The sequence below is a fragment of the Abramis brama genome, assembly GCF_963993115.1.
Source record: "Abramis brama genome assembly, chromosome: 23".
Taxonomy (NCBI): Eukaryota; Metazoa; Chordata; class Actinopteri; order Cypriniformes; family Leuciscidae; genus Abramis; species Abramis brama.
This window is the reverse complement of record NC_139985.1, coordinates 14,705,248-14,718,927: the sequence shown is the minus strand read 5'-3', so window position 1 is coordinate 14,718,927 and position 13,680 is coordinate 14,705,248. Positions and strand designations below refer to the sequence as shown.

The window sequence follows — 13,680 nt, the reverse complement described above, 5'->3', positions numbered from 1 at the left end:
TAGTTAATAGTTACTTATAAATAAATACTAGGTGAAAAATATGCATGAAAATAGGGTATTTTTGCAATGGCATTAGCAAATAAAAATGCCTTTTCATGATGTTTCACACCAATAAGTGTCATTATAGAGTCCAGGGTGATTGTGTCGGTTGTTTAAAGCCGAATAGCAAAACACAAACAGCAAAGAAATGCCTTTTTAAAGCAACACTAAGGAACATTTTTTACCTTAAAATAATGTTTCCAAAATCGTATCAGTGGTTCATCAAGTCGTAACAGGGTGAAAGGCTCTTCTGGATTCGCTTTGCAGCCCTATATCTGCTATAACCACACCATGCAAGTTTGCCAAACCGGGTCGCGTTTCTGTAGTTCGAATGAGACATAAGAAAACTACAAATTTGACTTGCTTTACGTCAAGCGTTACAATAGTCATTATTTAGTTTTCCTTCGTTTCTGATGTCGCAATACATCATAATTTCATGAAATCATGCAACATACTCTACCTTGTCAGTGGACATCGTTCATTCCAAAGACGGTGCTAGATAAACAGCGAGTGTGCGTGCGACAGTAGGCTGCGGGCGGTGAAATTATTTACGACAGCGGTAATGGACAATTCCGCTTCCAACCTGTAGGGCGACCGAAGAGGAAAAGTTCCTTTGTGTTGCTTTAAACCACATTATAGGCAAAAGTGCTTTTGAATGGTGCTGGAAGTCTTGGTTAGGTACCACTTGTTGACTTTTGAGGACATCTAACCGAATCCTTTGAATCTCCCATTAATATAATGCAGTTTAAAGGGGATTGTTTAGAAATGTTAAGCTGTTTGCTTTATGCTGATTTGATGAGCAGAGTAATCCATATATGTGCATGTATTGAATACACAAGCAATCTGTTGCAATCAACCTGTTAAATGTTTCAAGTTACTTCAGCCCAAAATGAAGAGGAAATAAATCCTTGCAAAGGAGTTTATAAAACTTTGCCTTGCTGGTAAATAAGTAATCTCAAAGTGATACATAATTGCATTTAAGGTGATATATAATCTTTTATGACCTAGAAAAGGTGAATTGGGAATAAATTGCAGCACAGGCTAGAGTAATGGGCGTAAAGGAGATTGCTCTCAGTATGGGTGGTAATTTAATGAGGTGAAACTAATGACCGAAATGCCTTTGTATTCAGTCACAGCCAAAGCCAGCTTTTTCAATTCAATTAAACCCTGAAACTCTTATTGAATTTGTGCTGGATGTTCCCTTTCTGTCAACTCATCTCCCTTGCTTATCCAGGCACGTTAAGGGAATTGTGTCCACTGAAGGGAGGTAGACTGAGGTAAAAAAATATGAGAGGTGAATGGTGAGAGAATAGAGAAAATAAAAAGGGGGAAAGAATAGATTATTAAATAAATATAACCTTAAACCTTTCTACACACTGTCAGTCAGGTTCTGCACTGCCAGATTCACACCAATTTTGTCTTGTTATGAATCAGGACTCGACTTTATGGCACAGCGACAATCTTGTCTAATTTAAGACAAAGTATTTTTCAAGTGTGCTGATCACCATTTAACAAGGTTGCGCTGACCTGCAGCCAATACTTTTGCTGCCAGAAAAATTGCTATGCTTGGAATGGAGAGAAACCGTCTTAGCCTCTGATTTTCTGAGTTAAAATCACACTTGAATCTGATTGATGGCTTCAGCAAGTCTATTTACACTTTGAGGGTTTGTTTTAATAAGCATTATACCACAAAATTCATCTGAAAAGGTATATACAATATGCATTTGTATACATTTAAAGGAAATTATTGTGGCACAAATGAATGTTGAGGTTCATTTTAGTACAACCCAAATTGAGAATATGTAAATCTGAATATATTGTGAATTTTTAAACAGAACACTACATATATTTATGATATATGAATCTATTAAAAATGACAATAACAGCATATATCCAATAATGAGCCTCTTAAAAGCAGATTGCTGTTGCTATGGTAACTTCCTCTGGTGAATATAGTATCTGTTTGTGAGTTTTTTATTCGCGAATGTCTCTTTAGCTTTTGTGTTTACTGAAATAAGATTTTTTTTTGAAGAAATAATAATTCAGCAAGAATACGTTAAATTGATCAAAAGATAGTAAAGACATTTATAATGGTCCTAAAGCTTTCTATTTCAAATAAATGCTGTTGTTTTGAACCTTCTAGTCATCAAAAAATGCTCAAAAATGTACAGTTTATAAAAAAGTATCATGGTTTCCACACAAAATATTAAGCAGGGCAACTGATTTCAGCATTGATGATAATAAGAAATGTTTTTGAGCACCAAAACAGCATATTAGAATGATTTCTGAAGACTGGAGTAATGGCTGCTGAAAAATATACTAAAATAGAAAACAGTTGTTTTACATTGTAATTTCACAATATTACTGTTTTATTGTATTTTATATCAAATAAATGCCTGGTTTATTACTGTAACTAGATTTATCTTTGATCACAGATTTTCCTTAAAAGCGACCGTGTATCACGCATGGTCCAAAGCGGCGGTTGCTCGGCCAGTGACTCCCGTGAGGTCTTCAAGAAGCATATTGAGAAGCGTGTCCGCAGCCTGCCCGAGATCGATGGTTTGAGCAAGGAGACGGTCCTCAGCTCGTGGATGGCCAAGTTTGATACCATCTACAGGGGAGAGGAAGACCCACGCAAACAACAGCAGCGCATGACAGCCAGCGCTGCCTCTGAGCTCATTCTCAGCAAGGACCAGCTGTATGAGATGTTCCAACAGATTCTTGGAATTAAGAAGTTTGAGCACCAGCTGCTGTATAATGCTTGTCAGGTAAGCAGGGAAGATTTATGCAAGAATGTTCAGTGTCAAGGAAGTGCACACTAGTATCTGATACAGAATATGAAAAAAAAAAAAAAAAAAAAATATATAAATATATATATATATATATATATATATATATATATATATATATATATATATATATATATATATATATATATATAATTATGTGAGTCTGGGTTTGGCTCTGTAATCAGATTTTTGCCATGCTTTTCTTTTTTTGGTAAAGATGACTAAACCCAAAGCACTCTGCGAGAGTTGGCTTGAAAGAAAGAGTAATTATGTGTTATTTCAAATTGTTTGAAACTGGTCTAGAAAGCATCTGCAGTAACCAGAAAAACACCTATCAGGCTTCCTGAGGAAAAGTGACAGTGACTTATCTGAGAGGGTGTGAATTTGCAAATCATCCTTCAGTTAGAAGATTTTTTTATTAGACCTGCTGCAGAAATGTGTACATTTCAAACTCAAGTCAGAGGGTTGCCTACACTGACATGAAACTGACATGAAACGCATTGGGGCCTATTTTAACGATCTGAGCGCATGGTTCAAATCCACTTTTGGTAGTTTAATGATGGGAATAATGGTCGGTGCACCCGACAAATGTTCTAAAAGGGTTGTCCCTATTCTCTTAATGGGTGTGTTTTGGGCGTAATGTGCAATAAACCAATCAGAGTCTCATCTCCCATTCCCATTAAAAGCCAGTTGCACCCGCGCCATGTCGCATTCACTATTTACATGGCGGAATTTGCAAGCGGAAAAACTGAACGCTTCTCTAGCGACAAAATGGATTTGCTCAAACGTGAGGTTAAAGTGTGCAAGCAGACCATCTACGGGACAAAGTGTACTCGCGTTGTGGACCTGCCTATTATTGTGCTTTTTAAATAATAATAAAGAATATCGCACCATTTACTAGACCAGGTTTCAGTTTGTCAATATTGACCAACCGAAACCTGGTCTAAAGTCAATGGCGCAATATTTTTTGTGTGTTTTCAGACTGGTCTTTTTCAGACCATGGGCACACAAATGGGCTCAAATGCACTTGCTATTTAAACAACGTGGAGCAGGACGTGAAAATGATAACTGCATCGGGCTGAAACTAGCAAAAAACACTTAGGTCGTGCCTGGCGCTGTATGATAGGGCCTATTGACTATGGAATCAAGAAGTCACACTTAGTCAACAGTAGATTAGGGGGTAGGTGATTTGACTAAAATCTTATATCATGATATGAGTAATTTTATTTCACGATAACAATATCATTATGTAGTTATTTCGTTTTTTATGATATCAAAATGTTTGGTACCATTACAATTTCATAATTCTTGTCACCAATTTCAATATCATGAAAAAAAAAAAAACTCACTGAAAGTAAACGGTCAGTGATAAAATAAGAACAAAGAAACTAATTACAAACAATAGGACAAAAACTACAATAGAACAAACATAAATACATAAATTGTATAAAGTAATCAAATGTATAAAAAACATTGCAAAGTCTTCACTGTAAATTAAAAGTACATTTATTTTTAGTTACAAAAGTGATCCCGTCAAGAGCAGTTTGAGATTTTTCTCTCTTTTGTTGTTTGATTAACATTAATGACACAAACGGCAGCAGGTATATTAGGCTGCTGTCACTTTAAGGCCGAATGCACGGATCCACATGTCCGCTACACATGCATTTTCTTTCTCAACTGTTTACATTCACTTAAGACATAAACGACTGAATATGAGGATATATGCAAAGATGTGCATTTTGTTACATAAGTATGTGTATTTAAGCATTCAAGCCTAATAAAGCAGCAAAAAGCATGTCTCTCAGACAGCGCACATAAACCATCTCCTTAGATACTGCGCACATATTGCAAAATTAGTTTTCTTTAAAAAATAGATGAATTTTTGAATTGCCTATGAAGGCAGTGTTGACTATTCCAAAAGGTATGCAACCAAATTAGTAAAATAATGAATCCAAAATTCCAGGAAAGGTGAGAATTCTTCTGTCCATTATTGGACTGTTAAGAACAATACTCAAATATTACATCACCCACCCCTACAGTAGGTCAAGACACCTTTATTTATATAGCGCTTTATACAATACAGATTGTTTCAAAGTAGCTTTACAGTGATAACAGGAAAATTTTACATTTCAGCTGAGGTTAATTCAGTGTTGATTCAGTTCCGTTGTAAAGATCATCAATTATTGAATTAGTTCATTTAATTTACAAAGCAGTTCTGCAAAAAAAGAAAAGAAAAAAAAGTCATTATCCAGCTCAGTTCAGTTCTCAAACAACAGCGTCAGTGGTCAGATGAATAATATTGTTGAATATTAAGTGTCCCCCGCTAAGCAAGCCAGAAGTGACAGTGGCAGAGAACCCAAACTCCAGCCGGTGACAAAATGGAGAAAAATACATTGGGAGCAGCCAATCTCAGTTGGGGGGGTCAGTTCTCTTCTGGCCAACGAACGAACACATTGTCATTATGATTCAGGCTGCATCACAAGTCAGAGTTCAGATCGGGATTGGGAGAAATACTCATCCAGTTCCATTTGCTTGAAGATTGATTCATCACGCCAGTATGGCTGAAGCTGGTCATAGGGTGTGTGTGGAGGACCTGTCTGGTTCTTGTGGTCTTTGCTGAGGATCTGTGCTGATGGCTGTTGTGTCGACGAGACCTTCACAGGGGATTGTCTAGTAGACACGGTCTCTGCTGATATTCATAGCTGTGTTGTGGTCATATCTAGGTGAAGGTCCACCATCTAATCTGGATACGGACCGGATCCGGTTGACTACGGTAACCTCAGGATAAGGATGAGACAGACTAATATTAGCGTACATGCCATTCTTCTTACAATGTAACAAGTACATCAGGTGTTATAAGTAGAGCCCGACCGATATGGATTTTTGGGCGCCGATGCCGATACCGATAAAAAAAAGCCAGATACCGATATATCGGCCGATATTATTTATGTGTATATTATAATACAGTAGCAATATTATTTATGTGTATTATAGTACAGTAAGTTTGGACACACTTTCCAATTGGTGTGTACAAACTTTTGATGGGTACTGTATATAGAATACACAGTATAAACAGAATAAATATATAAACGTTTTGCAATGATCACTCAAATGTGGTGATCAAACACTTGTGTGACAAAGATATGTAATGGAGGCAGGGTGAATGATAGAATGAGAATTTGAGCTGTAACCAAACTAGTTTGCATTGCATTTTATATTATATTATATTCTAAATACTGTTGCATAATCTTCACTAACGACTTTGTCTTTTAATTTAGTCACGTTATTTAAAACGTATCAATAAATATATCAAAAGTGTCACTGACAAAACCTTATCTTCTATTTTTAATCTTAATTTCTCTAATATCTACCAGTGGAGGAAGAACTCAGATCTTTTTAGTAAAGTAAAATTAATAATATCATAATGAAAACGTTTATAATTACATATGTACAGTAGTTTTATACTATTTTAAATAAGTAGTAAGCAAAATGTACTAAACGTGAAACTAGGCTATAGGGCTGGACCCGAATATTCGAATATTCGTTCGGTGGGTTGGTATTCGATTTGAAAATTTGACATTCGTTTTTTTTTTTTTTCACATCTGGGATCCCCAGCGAAACGGTTCTCATTCGCGCTTGAATAAGGCCGGCGACACACTGACTGCGTGGCATGGCCGTTTTTATTTCGGCTCCCATGTTAACAGGTTGGAGTTTGCACACTGCCTGCGTGAGACGCGTCTCTCAGGCTCGGCTCGAGCCACGCGGAAAACGCATGCATGGTAGAAATAGAACTGACGCGTAACTGTTCCAGCAACGGGAGTGTTCTCTGGCTAGAGCGCAGAACAGCGGAGTTTGTATGGACGAAGTGCATGTCTGAGCTTGTGTTTTGGGTTAAGCTGTGTTGCTTTGACATTGTGGAAAATAGAATAATAGAAACAAAATGTATTAGCCTTTTTACCCGTTATTATCAATCTAAATTAATCTCGTTTTTTAATTTAACTTAATTTCGTTTTTCTTTATTTAAATTTCGTTTTTCTTTATTTAAATTTCGTTTTTTCTTTATTTAAATTTCGTTTTTCTTTATTTAAATTTCGTTTAATTTCTTTATTTAAATTTCGTTTTTCTTTATTTAAATTTCGTTTAATTTCTTTATTTAAATTTCGTTTTCTTTATTTAAATTTCGTTTTTCTTTATTTAAATCTACCCTTTACTGTGTCAGTAATTTTGTTAGTCAGAAAAATATTAGACTACCTTAAAAGTATTGCTTAATTTAACAGACCTGTGTGTGTGCGTTTTATATCACTAATGCAGTGTCCATTCTCGGACGCGTTCTCTGCCTGTGAGGTGCGTTTACTGTAGTTTACTAAAAGTGTATTAATTCTGAACATGTTGCATCTCGCGTGTCCATCTGGCTACTCTTAATGCAAAATGGCCCTATATAAAGTGTTATAATTACATAAATTATTGGAATATTGCTTGATGTTGTAACGTAGCAGAATGAGCTTTAACACTGTGTCTACACCGGACGAGGCCGTTATTTTTTTTGCCACTTTTGCCTGTTCTTTGTGACAGCTTTTAGGTGCTTTATTGGCAGCACCATCCTTACATAAATCACTGCACGCTGCATTTTTTTAAATATTAATTTATCGGCCATTATAAATGCCGATACCGATAGTTAGGAAAATGCCTAATATCGGCCGATAATATCGGCCCGCCGATATATCGGTCGGGCTCTAGTTATAAGTGTTCCGTGTTCTGTTTGACCTAATTTATGCAGCCTTACAATCATTTTACTTATTTGAATAATACAAATTGATAATGTGCCATGTGTATGCCAGGTTTAAGAGATCATTTCAAAATACACTACAGAATGATATGAATTGATAAGGTGCTGTCAGATTCATCCCAGATTCTATGCATGGCCATTCCCTGTTCGACTTCAGGTAAATGAAATGAATGGAGACCAGTAATGTGCGAGGTTTGTGGAAAAGCTATTTACGATGACAATTGCATAGATAGTGAATCATTGACTTTGCTTCAGGCAACAAGAAATGGTGTAGAATGAATGAAGAGAGCACAGTAGTGGCTGTAGATGGAAGAAGGCCAATGATGAGTGGGTTCCAGAACAATAGAATAGACAGAAAGAGTAAAACAAATAAAGAAAAGCAGAGGAGTGTTCAACTGTCACATTTCTACAGGATAATCAGAAGCTTTTTTCAAAAGTCAAGTCACCTTTATTTATGTAGCGCTTTATACAATACAGATTGTTTCAAAGCAGCTTTACGGTGATAACAGGAAAATGTTTCAATGATGCAAAGCAACAGAGTACAGTCGTACAGCAGCTGTAAAAGAAAATAGTGTTATTGTTCAGCTGAAGTTAGTTCAGTGTTGATTCAGTTCCATTGTAAAGATCATCAATTATTAAATTAGTTCATTTAATCTATTAAGCAGTTCTGCAGAAAACAGCGATGAACTGTCTGTGAAGGCAGTATTTTAAGACTATTCCAAAAATTATGCAACCAAATAAGTACTATTATTGATCCAAAATGCCGGGAAAGGTGAGAATTCTTCTTTCCATTATCGGACTGTAAAGAACGATACTTGAATATTTTTTTCTTTTAGCTATTTCAACAAAACTTAAAGGGTCAACGAATATGCTGTTCAGCTGTACTGAAATTCAGATAAGACTGTGAAACACCTTCATACAGAATTTCATAAAGGTTTCTGCAGATTTTGGGCAATTGTGGGATTAGTGACCAGTGGGGAAACAAAAGCACTGGATCCGGAGGAGGCGTCAATGTAGGAATCTTCTATTCATCATCATGCCACTTTCTGCGTTCACACTGGAGCCAAGCGAGCCGATTTGAGCTTGTTCCATTTTGATCATCTTTCTATAAGCCTCATGAATCCTACTTACTGTGAGCGGAAGGTAATATCCTAGTAACCATAGCAACGGCTGACACGCCGACTTGGCCTTACCTCAGATCAAACCCTCAAATCACACCCAACGACACCACAGTCCTGTGGTTACAAACGCTGGCATATTTTTCTCTTTCTTTAGCTTTGCTTCACTGTCATTGTTACTGCTAGTTTCTGCAGGATGCATACGTTTTTTTTTTTTTTCACAGCAGGCCGTTATTTCTTCCAAGCCCCTTCCTGCTTTTTAAATTAAATCTTGTTGATACTAGGCAGACTCTGTGTTAAACAGCTGTGTCGATTGTGTGTGTGTGTTTCTATGTGTTTAACAGCATTCAGTATCAGTGCATTAGCTGTCTCCTGGGTAGTGGGAGTTTAATCCAATCTATCGACTATTTCCTGAGGGCATTTCAAGATACCAGCTGTGGATGGCAAGTGATTGACAGGCAATTAAAATCGATAGAAAACACTGGAACACAGATCAGTCGATCAGTGTAAATCAAGAACCTATTAGTTTTGGTCCCTTAACTCACTTTAATGCCACTATAGCAAATATTGTGTAACTGTTGCGCAGGTCAAATAAAAAAAAAATAGTTCAAGTAATACTCAAAAATTACAATTCTGTCGTCATTTTTTTTTTAACTGACCGCACCCTCTCTTACCTGAAAAATAAGGTGGATAATGAACATTCACATTGAGAGTGTTTTTTTTTCTATTACACTGCTCTGCTTTTCCATAGTTTTTCTTTCCATGTTTTTTCCATGTACACCCCAGGCAGGCGTGACTGTTGCGCTCGCATAACGTGTCTTTTGCAGCGTCTCATGCATGATAATAAATAACTTTTAGAAAATAACTTTTAAAAAATGCATTTCTAGACCTTGCGTTATTATTATTTTTTCATTCCACTGACCTGCATCTCAAGTTTATCAAACTAAAATATGCATTCTGTATGAATGACCCCTAAGTCAAGTTGGCTTGTACCTCATGATTTTGCTATAAACTGTATTTGAAGTAATTTATCAGTTTAAAATTGCGCAAAAATTTGTTTCAGGTTATGTTGAAACACGAAATATAACTGTTGAAGAGAAGAAAATTGTAAAATTACAAGAGGAAATCTACAGAAGTCGGACAGTCAACATGTCATAAACATTGACAATAAAACAGGAAAAATGTTTAATGAATGATTTGAAGATGTAAATGGTTAAATAATGTGTTTTTTTGTGTTTTTCTTAAAATAAAGTTAACTTTAGCTACATGTCACATTCTTATCAGAGCACAGAGATGTTGAAACCAGAGATTCATGCCGGAATCCATTCAGCATGCTTCTGTTTATTAAACCAAATAAATCTCTCTGTTGTGAGTTTGTCAAACCAAAATCATATGCCCCAAACGAACACAGTTCACCATGTGCTTCGCTGTCATCATGGCATCTGATCCCTTCCCCTTGTTATTCCATTTCTTACCTCGTTATTGTTTCACTTCTGTTCAGTATCAGTTAAATCCTTCCTCCCCTATTTAGTTCCCTCTTGTGTGCTATCTTATGCCAGATTGTTGTTTGTGCCCCATGCTAGCAGTTACCCAGCCTCATCTTGTCTCGTGTTTTGCAATGTTGTGTTGGATTCTTTGCCTGTTATTTTTCATCTTTTATTTTTTGTTTTCTTTATTACCCTCTTACTTCCCAGGTGGTATCCCCATTGCATTCAGCCCTGGTTTTGCTCTCCAGTCTCTCAGTGTTGCCATGCCCACTTATTATAAGCGTTATTGGGGTTTTTGTTTAATCTTGGCTCTTACAGGGATCAAATTTATGGAGATATTAAAGTGAGTAGGTGTGGGTCGCGATATTTCGTTCTTATTTTTAGTAAGATAAGTGTATTTTTAGTGTTTTTTTATGGACTTGTGCTTGTTAGCTGATTTTCTTGCAAGATCTGGCAACATTAATACAGTCACGAATACAGAGTATGTCTGGCAGCACATACAGACGGGAAGCTTAAAAAACAACCTCAAAAACTGCTATAATAACTTAAGTGGACATGGCAACACTGCCAGTGCGCTCTGTGAAGTAGCCTATAAGCATTAACAAAACACGACTCCTACTTAAAATTGAGCACAACGAGTCTTTTGTCACTGTAATATTACTTTAGTCAAAATAGCATATACCAAACATGATTACCAGTGTATCGCAGTTTCAGGAGTGAGTCATGTTCCTTACACACAGGGAACGATAATTTAGGGGACTCACTCCTGCATTTAAATGAAGTTGTTACTCCTGAACATTTACAGTGTGTAAGTGGCCGCATTTTTCAGGAGTTAATTCGGCTGAATGTGGTTGTCACTCCTGAAAATGACTGTGTGTACAGAACAGGATTAAGCACTAAGAGGTGATGTGACAACCAAATTTAGCTGCAGTTTTTACATGGCTTATTTTTGTTGTGTGTTTGTTATTGAGAGGAAAGTGCACAGCACATATTTATGTGACTCGATTGCTTTGTTCTGTATAAAAGAACGAATGGAACAGAAAAGTGAACATAGAATAGAAAAGTGACAGTGCTTGACAGTGTGCCGTTTCACTCACATTTGCGACTAGGGGTACGTCTACACGACAATGATGTACTAAAAACGGAACTTTTTTTTTTGTACTGAACACGTATTCACAGATTCACGTTTTTGTAGTTTACATGGATTTGCATTTTCAGGGTCCCCAAAACGACGTTGTTGTACAAATGAATGGCCAAAACGCATAAAAAGTGTTCTGTTTTTATTTGAAATAATTGTCGTGTAAATGTACCCCAAGCCTATTTTAAGAGGTCATTTACATGACTCTGTTTTCATACGGACAACGATATGCTTAAAACGGAGAAAATTTTCCTGTGAGTTTTCTGTGTAGACGACACCATTGCCAAAACGATCCCCATTCACACGGATCTGCGAAAACAACTAAAATGCTGCATTCTGCTGCCAGGCCATTAGATGGCGATGAAAAACTATAGACTGAACATTTAATATGCATGTGCATGACGTCATCGTTTTCACAGATTCACGTTTTTATTGTTTACACGGAGACCGTTTTGAAAAACATGCACTTTGTCATGTAAACAGCCCCTAGATGTGTGCGAACTTTAAAATGTATTTAGTAGCATGTATGATCAAAATCATATCATAATTATAAATATCTGAAATGGTTGGGTGTAAAATGCTTCTAAGAGTTCTTAAATCAGGGGATAAAAAATCCAGGAATCATGATATGGCTTTGATATAATTAATAAAAAGGCAGTAATTTTATTATTAGGCAAATAAATTTACTGATTTTTATTTAGAAAAAAAAAACAGAAAAATCATGAACGAAAGAAACTAACACTTTAAAGTTGATGCATGCATACATAGGCACACACACATACACATGCGCACACCACATGCTAAAATACTTGAAAGAGTAACGGCCATCCGCCTCCCAAGTTTCATTAAAAATTATCCCAATCCCCCCTTCTGCTGTCTACCACTTCTTTCGCCATGTATTTGTTCGTTTCTTTTATTATTTTATGCAATCCAAAACACTCTAACCTGCCGCGCTTCGTATCTCTGTTCAGATCCTTCCTTCCCGCTCTGCCAGAAAGCTGCTGTCATTTGCCATTTGCTGACGGAAAGCATGAAATTACCGTAAAAAGCCATATATTGCCGAAAAGCGCATGTTGTCTACTGTCAGGGGCAATTTGAAAGGTTTTGATAGTGCAAACGGTTGAAGAGTTACAGTAAAATGAATACAGCTTATGTGTCGGCGACGCCTACTTGACTTTTAGGCCTTGACTAAAATGACTTTTAGGCCTACTTATCGACAAACTCAGTGTATGCTGGGTAATGGAGGAGGTTAGGTTTGCAGGACATCAAAGAACAGCCTCTGATTCACAAAATGCACTGTACAATGCCGAGATAAGGTGCAAATTATAATAAAAATACATTCATATTTAGCATGACGCGGGCAACAAAATAAATGCCAGTGGGCCGCCAGTTGAGTATCCCTGTCTAACAGGATCAAATCCATTAAATGACATCCACTGGTGAGGGTGCATTCATAGGATGACGCATCCACCTCACAGAACACAGAAGGAACCTTCTTCAACTCCATGTCAGTCGTGACCCGAGTGCCACACTGATGTCACACTGTACAGGAGGGGACAATGGGAATCTCATCAAACGAGACCACTGCTGACTCTTTTACACTTTCCCTCTTTCCCCTTTTCTCATTCTCATCATAATTTCAACGGTGCATATTGATTAACAAACGCATTTTACCCTGCAATGATGACTACAAATGGAACAAATTGGATTTCAGCCATTCGCTCAGGATATGCGTTTTGGTGTGGGCGTCTTGATGTAGGAAGCATTATTCTGTTGAATGAGATTTGTCTTCCTGGCCCCGTCTTTGGTTAATGAAAGCCTAATCTAATGTAATTGGCATGAATAGCAAATACAACCGGAGCTGCAAGGTGACTTGACCAGGATGTGCACTCTTTGGTTGATTGCGGTTAGTGAATATAAACCAGAGACCAATCAGTGGTGGTTCTACACAGGCACACATGCACTTTAACAAATGGAATCCCTACTTGAATACATTCATGACAGAGACACACTACGCATAACCAAAAATCAACACAGAAATGGCTAAACAACTACAGAGCATTTTCAAAGGCTTTTCTTTAGACGGCGCTTAAATGAGCAGACGCTGGTGCCACGAGGACAGCTGTTGCCACTCATTTACTCTCATCAAACCTCATTGTGCTATCTGGACTCTCTGAAATGCAGATAACACAATGAGCTTTGAAAGCTCGGAAAATAAATACCATGCACGCGTTTGCATTTTGCTTTGCCGAATCCCTTTGCGCCCATGATGTGTGTGTGCTCTGTGGTCCGTGTTTGATGTCTGGCTACGCATTTCTGAGGT

At 37.1% G+C, this 13,680-nt stretch overlaps 1 protein-coding gene across 8 annotated transcripts in view; it reads left to right on the top strand.

The window, feature by feature from the left end:
• Positions 1-13,680, top strand: part of cadpsa (Ca2+-dependent activator protein for secretion a) — a 127,813-nt gene that overhangs the window by 19,069 nt on the left and 95,064 nt on the right. For all 8 annotated transcript variants that reach the window (XM_084100567.1, XM_084100565.1, XM_084100564.1 and 5 more), the window contains exon 4: positions 2,475-2,807. In XM_084100567.1, the coding sequence (XP_083956693.1) occupies positions 2,475-2,807 (333 nt within the window). The remainder of the gene's footprint in view (positions 1-2,474; positions 2,808-13,680) is intronic.